The 17,972-nt window shown below is 41.2% G+C and overlaps 1 protein-coding gene across 3 annotated transcripts; it reads left to right on the plus strand.

Moving 5' to 3' along the window:
- Positions 1-3,219: 3,219 nt before the first annotated feature.
- LOC111842909 (reduced folate transporter-like) lies at positions 3,220-17,870 on the plus strand. Of its 3 annotated transcripts, none has more exons than XM_023810012.2 (7): positions 3,220-3,498; positions 12,441-12,488; positions 12,685-12,928; positions 13,758-14,508; positions 14,934-15,126; positions 15,264-15,332; positions 15,507-15,632. In XM_023810012.2, the coding sequence occupies exons 3-6, from the start codon at positions 12,749-12,751 to the stop codon at positions 15,313-15,315; spliced, it is 1,176 nt and encodes a 391-aa protein (XP_023665780.1). In that variant the 5' UTR covers positions 3,220-3,498; positions 12,441-12,488; positions 12,685-12,748; the 3' UTR covers positions 15,316-15,332; positions 15,507-15,632. The 3 variants fall into 3 exon arrangements, with proteins under 3 accessions (XP_023665780.1, XP_023665779.1, XP_023665778.1); XM_023810010.2 differs by lacking the exon at positions 15,264-15,332 and adding an exon at positions 15,789-17,870 and having other exon boundaries at positions 3,223-3,498; positions 15,507-15,648; XM_023810011.2 differs by having other exon boundaries at positions 15,264-15,634.
- The last annotated feature ends 102 nt before the right edge of the window (positions 17,871-17,972 follow it).

The raw sequence follows: 17,972 nt of genomic DNA on the forward strand, positions 1-17,972 counted from the left end.
TAATAATACTTTTTTAAGGAAAACTCTCACTAAACAACTTTTCCCTTCTCAACTAAAGAGAAAACATATGTTCAGAGATTATAGCTCGAAGATTTTGACTGAATATCTTTCTTTTCCAATTTCACCCAAAGCAAAAGAAAATCACTTTAAAATTTTAAATGATATATATCCGTCCAAGGACTATCTCCACAAGACATTTATTGTAGATACGAATGCATGCACTTTCTGCAATACTGACGTTGAAACTACAGAGCATCTTTTCTATTCATGTGAATATTCCAAATCTTTTTGGGATTATTTTCAGTACTGGTTAACCTCTAAAAACATTGACTGCCCTTCTTTAACTTTTCAAGTAGCTAAATTTGGCCTACAAACAGTAAATAAAAAAATAGAATTTGGGATTAACAACTTATTCATAGTTGCAAAATTTTACATTCACAAATGCCGCTTCTTGAAGATCACTCCGTTTTTTGTTGGCTTTAAGAATGAAGTTCTCCTGTGGATGACATCATTAGACAAATGTGACTTAATTGTGACTCACACCTTACTTGAATTTTTGATGCTGCTTTTCGATTGAGGTAACGAGATTGTATGTGCGTATTTATATCCTTATATGATAGGTCACTTTATTGTACTTGTATGCTGCCTTGTGGTGTTCCTGACCTATACTATTCTTTTGATGCTTTTTTTTTTTTTTTTGACAACTGCTTTGTTCTTGGCCATTTATTCTTGTGTACTGCGATTTGTTGTATTGTAAATGCACTATATTGTTATCTTGTTTGAGAAGTTAAACAATAAAAAAAAAAAAAAGTTCAAAAAAAAAAAAAAAAAAAATTCTCCTTTCCACGTTTATTTCCGTTTCAGTCCCCGCCCCTGCCATCCATTCCACATATGCCCCAAAGGAAGTAATCCAGCTCACCTCCAGGCGAACCAGCTCCCTCTACAGGGCCGGAGTACGATAAGAACCAACCTACCTACAAACAATTAAAAAAAAAAAAAACAACCTACCTACCCTTTCTTCCATTTAAAGATGGCTATACTACACTCTGCCACACTATATTAATTCGTTTTATAGACTCAAGGGTAGGGATGGGAATTGGTAAGATTTTCACGATTCCAATTCCATTTTTGATTCTGTTTAACAATTCGATTATCGATTCTCTTATCAATTCTTATTTTTTAAAAAGGAGAACACACAGGTTGATTAGATTAGAACTTTGATTTATATCTTATCTTTGAACAAGATAGAAATTTAGGAGTAGCATGACCTTACAAAACCAACAGTGAAATCTTAAGAGATCCACAGCATACGGCTCCTCGATGGGGTGCCACGGGGTCCCCAGAAAAAAAAATTGTAAATGTAAAATAATAAAATAAATATTCTTCTGTAGCAATAACAAAGTATAACATAAATTATTCTGTGGCAATTACACAAGAATGTCCAGTAACATTTAAACTCTCCTTTTTAAAAGTATATAAATCAACTAACATAATATGCATAATATGTTAGTTGATTAGTTACCTGCCGTATTAACAGGAGAGGACGTGCAAACGTTACCGCTGCTGCTGGGTTGAGATTCACTAGTCCGGAGTGGATCAAAAACACGACATTCATTTAAGGTTATCGCGTGTTTTGTGAGCAAATGCTTTTGCATATTCGTAGTGTTTCCTCCCTTTTATGAAATATCTACTTTGCAAGTATTGCAAGTTGCCCTGTTGTCATCCTTTCTCATAAAGTATAACCAAACCTTTGAGCGTTTGTGCAACTTAGGCGCCATGTTTGTCAGGACTGTTGTGCTGCACCGGGACTGCTTCGCGTCGTACCAGCCCCTGGCCCACTCGGAGTATCCCAGCAACAGGATTGGGGGGCCCATGACCACAGGAGACTCACCGCTGCCAGGAGCACTTCCAGGACTTTATGGGGGTTCTGGGATGGATGACCCCCTGGGGGGGGTCAGTGTAGCATGGAGGTACTGGTAGAGCAGTATGGCAGGTTGGACTGATGCCAACCCTGTAAATAGTTCTCCATAGTCGTTTGTTTTGTAGGTAAATGTGCTGTTTCATGTCACGTATAGTGTTGAATGTTTGAATTGTTGTACATAGCGTGTTGGTTGGTGTGTGTGTGTGTGTGTGCGTGCCCGTCTCCCTGCTTACTCCTATAATACGCACGGTGGGCAGTGTGACATTGTCAGTACAAGTGGCATGGATGCAATAAACGCCACTTATACACTTCGTTTATCTAGTAGAGATGCGCAATTGCTTTAAATAACTTTAAATCTCTGCCTGTTCATTGCAAGCAATATGGCTTGGCGACACTTTTACAATATTAATCTAAAATTGGCTACATCAAAAGCAATGAGGTCTCATGATACTTTTAAGCCTTGTGTCAGACGTGCCTAAATCACAACCTTTGCCATTTGCTAATCGCGTTTTGATTTATTTGAAATAGATAAATCGTTCAGCCCTAATTGATATGCTTTTTGAAGAAGTAGCCAATCATAATTGATATGCTTTTTAGGGAAGGTTAGAAAAGGTATATAAACTTGTAGTTTGGTTTGTCGCCACCTTGATATGGGGAAACAGTGTTTCAATTTGAATATCTTCCAAGAATATCAGCAAGTATTCCAGTAAGGGACATTGGTCGTTTGAGTAGCTTCCACAAAAGCTATCCAATTTTAGACTGAAATGCCCCAAAACACCTCTTCATAAAAATGGGAAATCTGCTAAATCAATGCATGAATTAAGCCATGAACAAATCAGGAATTGAACCATCACCTAATGAAGTTTTGATGTTCTGAAGTGCCTGTGCTCTAGCTTGTTGTAAAACACCACAGTCGTCGACGGTGTCTTCCTGCTCCTCAAATATTTAAAGAAAAGAGAAGGAATTAAATGTCAGAATGCATTAAAACTGATCGAAGTACAAGGACAGGATTGCTGACTAAATCTACAGTGTATGATGTTTTGAACAGTGCGTATAACTCTATAGATACCTAGTTAGAAAAAAATGAAAGCAGGGCAATCACATTAAAAGCCACTCATAACAGTTTCTTGCATCACTCGCCTATTGTACAAAAGAGGGTGAGGGGCGTGTGAAAGAGCGCTGCCGCTTTTGCGAAGATTTCAGTCCTTTAGGTGTATCGGTAATGTAGTTCGGCTCCCTATCTCATCCTTTAGCGTAGTACAATAATTGACTACATTTCCCAAGATTCTTTAGGGGTAACTCGCTCTCGAAATGGACAAGGTCACCGGAGTGTTTGTTTCGCCACGTGTTTCACGTGAGCGAACCTTCGGGATCCGTCTTTCCTATATGTCTGCGGGTACACGCGTTGGCTGGTTCGCCATCCAACGGTTTATCTCTACAGACGTCGCTGCGATGTGCTTATGTTTACGTACAGTAGCTATATGCTGACATTAATTGCTGGACGACTTGTGGCTCAGTATTACATCGAAACTGTTCTGGAACTGACTATATCTACAACTGACTGATCTGCCAGCTAGGTAATATACTACTACTACTACTAATAATAAATCTTTATTCGAGGGAGAATGTTCGCATATTTGCCCTGTGCATGCATATCAGTGTTGCAGTACTTCTCTGTTAATACTAAGAACCGTTTCCTAACAATTGTCAAGTTTTCTGAAATCTGCCTTCATTTCGAGTCACACTCCCGCCGAGTCACCCTCACAACACGCCCTATGCACTTAAACTGAAGGAAATTGTCACAAGAAAGATTTGAGAGAGACTTGCCCTCGCAGCGCCTTTTTACAGTCTTCTTTACCGGAAAGAGGAAATGCATTACGTAGTGATTTGACCAAATGGATCCATCAAGAAGCTGTATTGTATTTTCTTTAATGACATATCAGTTATTTTAAAAAAGCACAAAGTTTAACTAATGCGAGAAAACGACGGCTACGTCGTCTTATTGCACTGAGTAATTTTAAAGTATGTACACGTGTCATATTCACGATTGTACAATTTATACCATAGCTAACTTAGTTTACACGCATAAAACATTACGCATTACTTCTGTACCAAATACCAGATCAGATCTGTAGAGGAAAAAAAACAGGCAAATATGAAACATAAATTGTTATTGCTGGTGTATGTGATGTTGATCGAGTTTGCGTACTAATGTTTCTTCGCGTGGTTTCTAGTTTGAAAAGTACACAAAATCTCTCGTAATCGGATCACGATAAAATCTATCTGTACTGACCAGCTACAAATAACTGCTTTCCAAATTTTTTTCTGCAGTGATGAATTATAACATGCAACATAGACTTTCTATGTGTATTTCACTGTGCTGTTAGAATCCAATTATTAAATTATCGCGCTATTCTGTTTCCTGTGCGCTAGGAATTGTGGGATATGGAAGTGGTAGTGGAATCGCGCGAGCAACCATCGTTGCTGACTCGCTAAAGGAGGGCATAATCGACCACTCCCCCTTAGCCCTTGCTGCTTTGAGACACACTTCAACATGGCGACGGGTCTCGGGAACGCGCAAACGGAGGCGGAGTGGTGAGGCGGAGTGTGTAGGGACCGGTTTGGGATTGGGCCATGGTTACACCTACCGAAAATGTAACTTCCGCTACTACGCATGCGCACGCTTGCGACTTCTGGAAGGAGGCGTGCTATTTTTACGGCATCGCGTCACATTTCATCGTCTGTTGATTTTTGATAAGATTGTCGACAGCGAGAAGAAAGAGAAGATTTAACCGGATAATGATGGAGTCCTTCGACTTTAAAAGATTTTATTTCGCATAGGCCTTTAATGCCCAATGTGCTTCAGAAGGAGCAACGTAAAATACAGGGTATGGCCATCAATTTTACAGTCAAAGGTGACATTACTTTAATGTTACCATTATGTACTACTCCCAGTTCGATGTGCTGTGAAGTTACTTAAACTAAGCCTGCTTTTTTTCTCCTTAGTCATTTCATTTCTTAATTGTATCAGTGTAATTACCATACACTCGTGTCAGTTATGGCAGCTGTGTCTTGTGGTGCTAAATAAAGCAAATTATATTTGTTTCTGACAGACGACCGATTGTTTTTTCTTGGGCCAAACCGCACTAAAGTTCTTAACTATTATTTTGGTGTGATTTTTTTTTTTTTTATTTAGAAAATGCTGTACATATATCACATCCCCTTGATAAGCAATATGGGTACACAAGATTGATATACACCCCAATTTTATTACGTTTTCTAAAGAAAAGGCATCTATTCAGCAATACCCTTGGGAAAAACCTTATGTAAGATTACTGTCAGGCACTACAAACAACGCGCACACAGATGCAAATATTACAATCGGCAAAGCAATATGGTTTAAATACCACACTAAAGTGACGGCTGAACTACAAATATAAACATCAATGACCCATCTCACAATACGTGACTAATGAATGATGATACACGACGTCCACGCTCTGAATCACGCAATCACAGTCTGCCGCAAAATGTGAATACATGCGCAGTATCGGGTTTGTTTTTATTCTCCTCTATGAGAGTTTGTATATGTTTGTATTGTGTCTTTTCTTGCAATAAAAAAAAAAAAAAACATGCGCAGTATCGGGCGTGTGGAAGTGTACATTACTCATGCGTAATAAAGAAGTGCCAGAAAATGTGGTTTCGTGGACGCATGTGTGATGAATGTGCGCATGCGTAGTAGCGGAAGTTACATTTTCGGTAGGTGTAACATTTTCGGTAGTGACAAAGGGTCCAGCTGCAGACGCCTGTATAGTGGAGAAGGGTCCAGCTGCAGACGCCTGTAGAGTGGAGCTCCACGCTGCAGACGCCGGTAGAGTGGAGCTCCACCGGAAATACGTCACCTCCACAGGAAATACGTGATTTTAAGGGGCGTAAAGTGGATCTCATCTTTACGGACGTAAAGTGGAGGTCCACAGGAATCACGTGACCAAACTGTGTGTTACAGCGGAATTTATATATATATATTAATATATATATACACTAGGGGTTGCACGGTTCACGAAACCCACGGTTCGGTTTGTATCACGGTTTTAGGGTCACGGTTTTCGGTTCTGTACGGTTCTTGTTATTTTTTCTTTTAATCTTTAACACTCCAGAAATGTACTTCAGCATATGATATATAGCTTAATTATCCACAATTTAGGATACAGTATTAAAAAAGTTATATCATGTAATCATGCATAAACTGAATTTGACTTGACTTAAAGCACATTATAAAAATTATTAAACATTATTAATCCCAGAACAGTAATAAAATAAAAGTCTTGCCTTAACATAAATGCTAAAAGAATAGATCGCTTTAATCGCTATTACAGTTGGGTATGGGCACGCGGCCTTATTTAGAAAAAATACAAAAAGAGACGCATATAATGTTTAATCATTCGTTTTGTATTTGTCCGGTCCACGGGGTTAATTTAATTGGGGATCGTTAAAATGATAGATTACCTATCTCGATTAAGCCTGATTCGGTTCGTTATATATATATAAAAAATTGGTATTAATTATATTGAATGTTCTTGAGTAATCGATAAAATCAGTTTCTGTGTATGTACAAGACATCAATCTGTAATAGTGCAAAATATGTCCAGTTGATATGTCTAGTATGATCATCTGGCAATGGTCTGTGTGGTCAGACACTGTGCAATAAACAGAATTTTTGGGAACATGGCAAATGTTCACATTGCAGCATGGAAGCAGGCTCACTGTTACAACGCCGGGAAAGCAGAGGCGAGACCTAGGATCGGGGGAATGCGGGGTTTAATGAGCAAAAGGAACACAGACGAGCGGTAAAGCAGAATTACAATATAATGACCGGACTGGAGAAAGAAACGGAAACGCGGACTAAATACAATGGAGTAATGACAAATTTGATAACAATCAGGAACAGCTGGTAAACACGGGGAATCCACACAGGGTTAACGAGGGGGCGTGGCACACGGAAAGAGCGGACGATCAAGGCATGACACTCACTGGAGTGCTTTGTCACAGATAACTTAATTTTCATTAACAAAGTGCCTAACCGCACATTAAATAAAGTCACACAACAAAGGCGCACAACAGTGTTCAGATGTTGTGCTATCGGTTGGCTGAAATTTAAACGTTTTCTTCAGAGACAGGGTGGTAACGCCGAAAACACAAGCTAAACGCAGCAAACGAAAGGCTACCGGAAATTACTTAGCTTGCTGAACTTTTACCGGAACTACGTCACACCGCTCTGTGCATATAGCCTATTCTTTCGCGCGAAAGGGAAACACACTGACGTCACATACGGGGCACGAGGCTACATTGCGCATGTCATGAACCGTCGAACCGTGCGACGTATGCATGCTCCGAACCGAAACAAGCGAACCGAACGGGTTCGGTTTTTTTTCATGAACCGTGCCATCCCTAATATATACACACACACACACACACACACACATATATCTGGTCTGATCTAGTTTGTGGAATATATATATTGGTCATAAGATGAGCAGTTATAAACATACCATACATAAGCAATTGCTATTATGTTACTTTCCATACACATTACTAATATATATATTGGTCTTGCCTTAACTGTTATAAACATACACTCACCTAAAGGATTATTAGGAACACCATACTAATACGGTGTTTGACCCCCTTTTGCCTTCAGAACTGCCTTAATTCTACGTGGCATTGATTCAACAAGGTGCTGAAAGCATTCTTTAGAAATGTTGGCCCATATTGATAGGATAGCATCTTGCAGTTGATGGAGATTTGTGGGATGCACATCCAGGGCACGAAGCTCCCGTTCCACCACATCCCAAAGATGCTCTATTGGGTTGAGATCTGGTGACTGTGGGGGCCATTGTAGTACAGTGAACTCATTGTCATGTTCAAGAAACCAATTTGAAATGATTCAAGCTTTGTGACATGGTGCATTATCCTGCTGGAAGTAGCCATCAGAGGATGGGTACATGGTGGTCATAAAGGGATGGAAATGGTCAGAAACAATGCTCAGGTAGGCCGTGGCATTTAAACGATGCCCAATTGGCACTAAGGGGCCTAAAGTGTGCCAAGAAAACATCCCCCACACCATTACACCACCACCACCAGCCTGCACAGTGGTAACAAGGCATGATGGATCCATGTTCTCATTCTGTTTACGCCAAATTCTGACTCTACCATTTGAATGTCTCAACAGAAATCGAGACTCATCAGACCAGGCAACATTTTTCCAGTCTTCAACTGTCCAATTTTGGTGAGCTCGTGCAAATTGTAGCCTCTTTTTCCTATTTGTAGTGGAGATGAGTGGTACCCGGTGGGGTCTTCTGCTGTTGTAGCCCATCCGCCTCAAGGTTGTGCGGGCTTCACAAATGCTTTGCTGCATACCTCGGTTGTAACGAGTGGTTATCAGTCAAAGTTGCTCTTCTATCAGCTTGAATCAGTCGGCCCATTCTCCTCTGACCTCTAGCATCAACAAGGCATTTTCGCCCACAGGACTGCCGCATACTGGATGTTTTTCCCTTTGCACACCATTCTTTGTAAACCCTAGAAATGGTTGTGCGTGAAAATCCCAGTAACTGAGCAGATTGTGAAATACTCAGACCGCTCAAAATTGCCTAAATCACCTTTCTTTCCCATTCTGACATTCAGTTTGGAGTTCAGGAGATTGTCTTGACCAGGACCACACCCCTAAATGCATTGAAGCAACTGCAATGTGATTGGTTGATTAGATAATTGCATTAATGAGAAATTGAACAGGTGTTCCTAATAATCCTTTAGGTGAGTGTATACTATATGTTTATGGATTTTTTATTTAATTTTGTTTTTAATGACCCGCCCCAACCCACCCCGCAAATAAAGTGAGAATTTCTTTACCCGCCCCAACCCGACCCGCGGGTTATTGTGAGATGGGTCATTTATGTTTATATTTGTAGTTCAGCCGTCACTTTATTGTGGTATTTAAACCATATTGCTTTGCCGATTGTAATATTTGCATCTGTGTGCACGTTGCATTTAGTGCCTGACAGTAATCTTGCATAAGGTTTTTCCTAATGGTATTGCTGAATAGATGCCTTTTCTTTAGAAAACGTAATAAAATTTGGATGTATATCAATCTTGTGTACCCATATTGCTTATCAAGGGGCTGTGATATATGTACAGCATTTTCTAAAAAAAAAAAAAATCACACCAAAATAATAGTTAAGAACTTTCATTTGCACAGCATAAACAATGTTTATGTAAAATGTATTTAATATTGAACAATATAAAGGGATTATGAATATGACAAAAAAGACTAAGTATATCACTTATACGTTCATTCTTTTGTTCGTCACTTACATTTGTCACTTTTGCGTTCGTAGACTTCCTTCTGGTGCCGAGAACACCCGAATGGCCGAGTACCTGGTCGTCGTGAGACACGGTTGCTGTATAAGTAAAGGGAGATACGGTCTCTAACTCGGTGACTCCAAAAAACCCGAGAATCTGTTCGATGAACGAATCGAACTTACGATTTTCAGACACTCGGTCGGTGACTAAAACGAATGGTTTGCGAATTGATCCTAAGAGCCATTGCGGCGTTCACTGCGGAAATGCTGCTATGCTGATGAATAGGGTAAAATAATCTATTGCCGATTTATGACAGCAGTAATACAATGAATGCAATCAACAATGTAAAAACAGATAATACTTAAACAAGGCATATGTCCTGTAATTATTTTATTTGTGCTATTATTATTATTATTATTATTCCTGTGGTTCAGTCACTTATACTCGCGCAAAACATGCTTGCAAATATTTTAAAAACAAATTATCACAAGTATAGGCCTATATTCTTATATTAACATAATAAAGTAATACTAAACAATAATATATAGTGACAAATAAAACACTTTTGAATTTGAATGCTTTCAAATTTATTTACATGTTTTTTCTGCAGAAATGTGGATTAATGCAGTGAAAACTTTTCGTCTTTATTATTTGGGTGCTTTTCCACATCTGCTCACGACCCCCAAAATAACTGTGCCAGTGACTCGTGACCCCTACTATCCTCGGAAGTGGTTAAAATATACAAATGTTGCTCGCAACGGTGCACATGTGCCAGTAGGCCTATCCAAACATGAGCATGACAACACAAAAGAACACAACCATATAATTTTTTTTAATAGTAATTTACTCATTTGTTTAATTTCAACAAAATATCCTATCCAAACAAGAGCATGACAACACAAAAGAACACAACGCTCTAACAACCATATAACTTTTTTAAAAATGATTTACTCATTCGTTTCATTTCAACAAAAATAATACCCTAAGCATAAAGCGATGAAAATTACCTACACGTTACGTACACATGTCGGAATGTTTAACATGGTGCTGTAAATTCTGCTGCAGCTGACGCTATTGATGTGTCGTTAAACTGTCGTAATCAGGGGTCTCGATCAAACGGAAAGAAATTTGAAAGGCTGATGGCTTTTTAATTTGCATGTTTTTTTTAAATGTAACTATTAACTAATAGTTTTTATCTTTTGTTAGTTATGGATAAAATGTTAATATAAAATGTTAAAATGTTGATAAAATGTTATTTCTAATAGTTAAAAAAAAATTATTTGATTTCTTGGAAATCATCTCGCGACCCCCCCCCCCCCCCTCAATGTCTCACGACCCCCCAGAGGGTCGCGACCCCTACTTTGGGAACCACTGCACTAAGTCATAGTCTTCCTTCATGTCCTGATGTGTTCCGAGAACGACCAAGCGCCTGATTTGTCGTGAGACTCTGTTGCTGTATTAGTCTATTGATATACGGTCTCAGCAACTCCCAGAGAACCCGTTAGAAGAACGAATCGCACTTGCGGTTTTCTGACACTCAGTGACTTGGTGAATCGATCCCAAGAACCCCCGCGGCGTTTACTGTGGAAATCAGTTACGCTGTTAAAAGGAGAAAAATAAATGCAGCTGTTCATCATTTATCACTGTGAGGAATCCACTTGCAGAGTCTCCGCAGTTTCAGCAAAATGGTGGTTTATTGAACAGTAAAAATAATATAATGTAATACAGTGTAGACATACACCAGGTACTGAAAGGCAGCTCAAATACAAATTAAGGGCAGTTCTTCACCCCCCTTTATACCCCAAAAGACCCTCCCTGCCAAGGTGCTGTGTGTAGGTGTTGTGAGTGAATTTACATATAAAGAGTGACCCCCTGGACTTTGTGGAGCCTGGGGCATGGATGGGGCAGGACAGGATGGAGACTTTCTGATCATTGTAATTCAGTCATCTTCCTTATCACCCTAGTGGTGCCGACTGGAACCCCCATTCTCTCCCTGGCTTCCCCTTTGATCATTCCCCCTTGATCATTAATAGCTAACACTGTCTGTATTCACATGATCAACCAAGAACATTGGGACATCTTTATTACTTTTCCTTAAAATCATTACAGTAAATTATTGCATTTCTGTATAATAAAAGTATATGTCTTTCATCAAAAAACAAAGATGTTTATTAACTGACGTTTACACAACAACGTATGCAAGTTTACTCATGCTCATTGTATGTGTATGTGTGATTGTATTGGTAATATTGCAGTTGTTCTTAACTGTGATGTAGTCCTTGATACTCATGCACATGAATTTGGCTTAAGTAAAGAAAATAAGAACTATATATACAAGTGTGTTTATTCAGCATCAACACCCTTTCTGCTTTTTATATATTGTTTTTTTTATTGTGAATAGTCAAGCTGAACATTTTTGTTGAACACTAGCGCCATCTTTCAGTCAAATAACATAACCTTGTTAAAAAGTGAATCATAGAATCGATTCATTACAACGGACAGTTCGAAAGAATTGAATCAGTTAATTGAGTCGAACTTCCCATCACTACACGGTGTTACTGGTCACCGTTGGTGTAGTTTTGAATTCTTCATATCTTGCCAGACTAATTCTCTGTCCTGCTGCGTTGAAAAACATGTTCCTGGCCTGTCTCCACCTGCAACTTTTGTAGCTTCTGGCAAATAAGCATGGAAGACGCAAAGGGTTGTGTGTTAAACTTAACACATAATTTTAAACAAAACAAATAGGATGAACAAGTCATTTTGTAAGTTATTAGGTAGTTATTGGGGGGGGGGGTGGTCAGGCAGGTTTCTGAAAACCTCCATCTAATAGCTGTATTTTGACAACTGTGGGTGTTTGCAAGTCGGGATAGAAGATCTAACCAGTCACCTCCACCAAGCAGCAGGTTTCACGGGTGTTTTAGTTTGTCCAGATATTCCTGGATACGCCACTTTTGCTTTGTAAAAGTATAGCTCACACTGCTGTAAAAAAGGTTGGAGACCACTGCTGTACATTGTGTTCATTTGTTTTTCCTGTAAAGCAAAATGCATATTGGGTTAAAATTAATTTTAAATGCTTGTATTTACATGGCATAGCAGATGTTCATTTTAGACAGCCTTTATGAGGGGTGACGTATTACTTCGTATGTTTTCTTGTCTTTCACAGGTGGAGATCTGCATCAGCTTGTGTCAAAGTGCATGAGGCAGTGTGAGGGTAAGCATGCCACAATGGCTTCCTGTTGCACTCCCCTGTTGTTTTGATACCACTCATAGTTTAACAGAAGCAAAATACCACCATAACCAAACCATACCACAATTATGACAATGACCCACAAGCAAAGGAGCCAGGGGAAGCAAGCCTGTTGGTGAAGTTCTCACAAATAATTGCTAGTTCTCATCTGGAAACCTAGGCAGACGAAGAACGGAACACCCCCCACTGAGGGACCCTGTTGAAAGGCCGTGGCAGTGAGCATCATGGTGGAGCTGGTATCTGGCCAGGAGGGCGGCCTACTCCCCAAAACCCAAGAGTCACAGCGATGGAGGTGGCCAGTGGCTCTGCTCTGCTTTTACGGCTTCATGGTGCAACTAAAGCCTGGGGAGCCCTTCATTACGCCCTACCTGCTCAGCCCTGAAAAGAACTTCACCCAGGAGCAGGTTATTGTTGTACCTAGTCTGTCAATTCTGGGAGGTGGATTGATCCCTCAGTGAAAGACAGGAACATCCCCAAGCAGGATATGGGATATGAGGTTTAGGGGGTGCCATAAAGAAGCCCAAGTCACCTGATCTGGTGTGATGAGAATCTTGTCCAGATGCACCCTGGGAGTTTAGTACAGTCTTCATGGGAAACTTGCATTACGTGTTTTAACTATCATCAGCACAATAAGTAAAAGTTTGTCTTTGCCCATACTATGTGATTGTGTGTTTGTCCAGGGTGTACCCCAGCCTGGTGCCTGGGACAGGCTCCAAGCCCTGACCAGGATAAGATATTGGAAGATGGGTAGATAAAATAAGCATCAGCTGGTCCAAGTTTACAAGGGAATTTTTAAGAACCAGATTATTTGTTATAACAGTGTTTTCTCCCTCCTGGCTTCCATCTAAGAGATTAGAACCTGCTTTATTGGGGCACAGTTGACATTCTCTCCCCCAGGAGACTAGTGATGATATTAAAGCCTGATAGAGTTGATCATGCTAGAAAAAAAGCATTTGACAGAACCAGTGAAATAGCAGTATGTCTCTGCTGTACTGCAATATGCCCACAATAAACAGGAGGTCATTTTAAAACATTAAAATATAATTTATGCTACTTTGGCTAACATGTATCATGCCACTCATAACTAAATTATTTCCATGCTATCATGCCAAAACCAAACCAAAATCTAAACCAGAAACTGAGCTGTACCTTGAACTGGTGGCCTGGGAGGTTCTTTTCAAACAGAAATGAGTAACATTGAGGCGACTTAAGAGGTCCTTTTCCCACCTGCAGGTGACCAATGAGATCAACCCGGTGCTGTCCTACTCCTATATGGCAGTTTTGGTTCCAGTCTTCCTGTTGACAGACTTCCTGCGCTACAAGCCGGTTCTGGTCCTGCAGAGCCTGAGTCACATTTCCATCTGGCTACTGCTGCTTCTGGGCACCACCCTGCTGCAGATGCAGTTGATGGAGTTCTTCTACGGCATCACCATGGCGGCGCGTGTAGCCTACTCCTCCTACATCTTCTCACTGGTGCCTTCTGAGTTGTACCAGCGGGTGGCGGGGTACTCGCGCTCTGCGGTCCTGCTTGGTGTCTTTTCCAGCTCAGTGCTGGGCCAGCTATGTGTATCTCTGGCCGGCCTGTCCTTCCGGACACTAAGTTCCATTTCCCTGGCCTTTGTCAGCTTCAGCCTGCTTCTGGCTGTCTCCCTCCCCTGGCCTCATCGCAGCATGTACTTCAACATGGCAAAGTGCGAAGCCAGGCCAAAGCTGGCCCCAGTGAATCCCGGCAGCCCTGCTCCTGCCTCCGCCTGCTCCCCGCTGTCATGCTTCAGGAGCTCCATGCTCTTCCAGATGCTGAAGGAGCTCCGTAATGTGGTCAGGGTGCCAGGCCTGCGACTCTGGTGCCTCTGGTGGATCTTCAATTCTACTGGGTATTACCTGGTGCTGTTTTACGCACATGTCCTGTGGAACAAGGTGTACCCGGCTACTGAGAACACGAAAGTCTACAATGGTGCGGTGGAGGCAGCCTCTACCCTGCTTGGTGGGTGCTGTGTGCTGCTGGGCAACGATCTGAGTGGATTCTGAAAAAGCCATTAGCTAGTATTTTTATTGAAAGGTAGTCCAGAGAGTGGCTGATTTACATAAGGATATTGATCAGGGATAGCTACCTCTAGCATGACAGCCATTCTGAGAAATGTCAGATGAAACCCACAGTCCGCAGGGAACATTCTGTTCCAGTCTTCACCTCTCCTGTAATGGTTTGGGTCTGTAGTATTAAGGAAGACAATGGCGATAATTGGCCATTGTGGGTAAATATATTTTAAAAGTAACTGGGAAGTGTATTTAATAGCCTGATCTCATCGTTAGAGCAACCTGTCCATCTCTTTTCAAGCTGTTTGCTGATGTTTTTGTTAACCATACAAAGAGGCTAAAATGCAAACTTTCTGGGCTCGCCCTATCACCTAGGGGCCATGACATCCTTTGTGGCCAGTTTTGTGAAGATCCGATGGAGCCTGTGGTCGGAGCTGGTGATTGGCATCATCACGGCCTTGCAGGCCAGCCTGCTGTTTCTTATGGGCACTACAGACAGTATTTGGGCCTGCTACATTGCCTACACACTCTTCAGGGGCTTCTACCAGTTCCTGGTGCCCATTGCTATGTGAGTGGGGGTCACGCAGGGCTCGGGTAATTGGGTTTAGTGGGCATGGGATCCGACCTGTGACCCAGAGGCTGCTGGTTCAGACCTGCTGTTTTCCCACTTATAATGATACTGTTTTTTGCCATTCATAAACATAGATGGACATGGGAATCCTTTGGTTTCTACATATCCCAGAATTCTCTCCTATGAGACACATACACGTACAGGTGAGCTTGGGGTCAGAGCGCAGGGTCAGGTGATTTTATGGTGCCCTGGAACAGTTTTTTTTTGGAGGCTTGCTCAAGGGCCCACAGTGAAATAATTAGAAGCCATAGGATATGAACCAGCAACCTTCTGGCCATATGGTTCCCAGGCTTGTAAGCCTCTCACTGTCTCTGCAGCTTCCAAATCGCCTCAGCTCTCTCCAAAGAGCTGTGTGCCCTAGTGTTTGGAGTGAACACCTTTCTGGGAACCATCTTGAAGACCATCATCACCATCATCGTGGTGGACAAGCGGGGGCTTGGACTGGCTGTTCATCCCCAGGTATGGCCACTACCCCCTCTCTTGGTAACAGTGATGAGATGCTTGTTAACTTGCTCAAAAGTGGAAAATTTAGCTATTACATCTTCTCCACACAGAAAATCATGATTAAAACATTCTAATGGTCTCCTTCTTGTTTGCAGTTCATGGTTTATTTTTTTTACTTCGCCCTACTCACCTTGGTCTACTTGACCTGTGCTGCCTGGGTCATTGCCAAACACAAATGTGAGTGGAGAGAGGGCAGGGCCACTGCTGAGGCCATGCCCACTGAGCTGACCCCCATGGAGACCATTGCCATAGACTAAGATCCACTGCCCAGTGTGCCGAAGAACCGAGACGCCTGGGGATCCAGTGGATAGTGATCTCAATTGCCTTAAGAGTACTATTGCCCACAGGATATCGCTGATAAGTTTTTAAGGTTAATCCTTGAATAACCTGTAAAAAGCACTGCTCTTGTCAACAGAAACATAATCTAAGAGTAGTACAAAGTGTTCAGCTGACAGGTTGAAATAACTAGATAGTGTAGTATAAAAGTGTTAAGGAGTGTTGTGTCTCCTCCTGTTACTTAGTTATAAAAATGAAATCAGATTAGGTTTATAATGCAACATCTATGCTTTTGATGTGTGGGGATTAAAATCAGTAATGAAAGTGACATTTTGAATGTTATTTTATTGTAGTATGTTTTACCTTGTGAATACTTGGAGCTGGCAGTACAGTTCACCTTGCTTGCATCGGCCGAGAGAATTTCACAAACCGTGATACTCAGCACCATGTACCAAGGACCATGTACAGTGACAACCCTGATGCGCAAACTGGAATCTTTGGCCAAATTCTAGGTCATCATGCTTATCCATTTCATTTGACAGCTGTTGCTAATAGTACACATTAGTTGAATATATGTTATGAGCCATTGGAGGGACATTTCTGCTAATATTCAAGCTGCTGGCTGAACCTGTACTACTGTAGGTCACCAGAAATGAGCAATTAGAAGTATTCTTAGAGACGGTGTTTGGTTCTGACTTGCTCAGCCCTGATGATACAGCAAGTGTCAAAGGACAGTGGACACCTGTACTGAGGTGCCCACTATAGTGTGATCGTGCTATCAGCAGAAAGGTATATATTACTGTGTGAGCAATTGGAAAGCTGCTGGGTACGCTGACAGAGAGCTTTCTCAATTTTATGGTTTTAAAATGTTTCTGCACTCATAAATAACGAACCACTTCTGCTGTTTTTTTTATAATTTGGTGTGACAAATAAAATATATTTTTTCCAGTAAATCAGAACTTCAGGAGTCTATTTCAGATTACCAAACACAGAAATGTTGTAAACAGAGAGCCTCTGCTCTTGGATTTAGTGAGTATGTCACTGCTATGAGATGCAGTCTGTGACAGATGGCTGCAATATATGAACACTGCTTCATCCATACACACTTCCACCTTAATTGTGAATCTATACTTAATAGTGGTGCAACGGATCACTGTTGATCCTTGATCCGAACCGATCCCCCTCCATGGTTCGGCACGCACGTGATCCGAAGATTCGGGGGAAAAAAGTTCCACCGTATGGTGCGTGTGGTCAGTCTGTCAAGCGATGGTCATGGCCAGCGGTAGCGGTCCAAGTGGAGGAGCAGAGGAGCTCGAGAAACCTCCAGCATCACTTAAATCTCATGTGTGGGAGCATTTTGGCTTCCCCGTTAAATATATTGATGGGAAAAGGGTGGTGGATAAAACCACCACAGTTTGTCGACAGTGTGGCACGAGGAAGCCCTTTGAGACTGGCAACACATCGGGCATGGCTGCTCATTTGAAACGACATCACCCTTGTGTGACAGGAGCTAAGACAAAGACTGCGCAACAACCGCTGATATCCGCGGCATTTAAGCAGCTCTTTGCTGCCCAATCCGACCGGGCTAAAGCTATTACAAAAGCTATTGGGGTGTTTATAGCTGTTACAAGCTCACGTCTGCTTTGCTTTCTTTCTTCTTTTTTGATGATGTGGACATAAGCTAGTTTTTGTTTCATTCTCCATGTTCAAAGTAAGAAGCAATGATACCTTAAACTGCATTTTAAGTTGTTTTTGATTGTGTCCACATTAAAGGAAATAATTATCATGGCCTACTGTATATTGCACCTTAATTTGTTTTTATATAATTGCATGGAATGAGTCTTGAGTTGAATGTTTTTTAATGGGCAAAAAATACTTAAATAAATAAATGGAGAGTTAAATTTGTCTTGTCTTTTCTTTTTTTGCTGATCCGAAAATTGATCCGATCCGTGACTTAAAACCATGATCCGAACCGTGAGTTTTTTGATCCATTGCACCACTAG

The sequence above is a fragment of the Paramormyrops kingsleyae genome, chromosome 1 (assembly GCF_048594095.1).
Source record: "Paramormyrops kingsleyae isolate MSU_618 chromosome 1, PKINGS_0.4, whole genome shotgun sequence".
Lineage (NCBI taxonomy): Eukaryota > Metazoa > Chordata > Actinopteri > Osteoglossiformes > Mormyridae > Paramormyrops > Paramormyrops kingsleyae.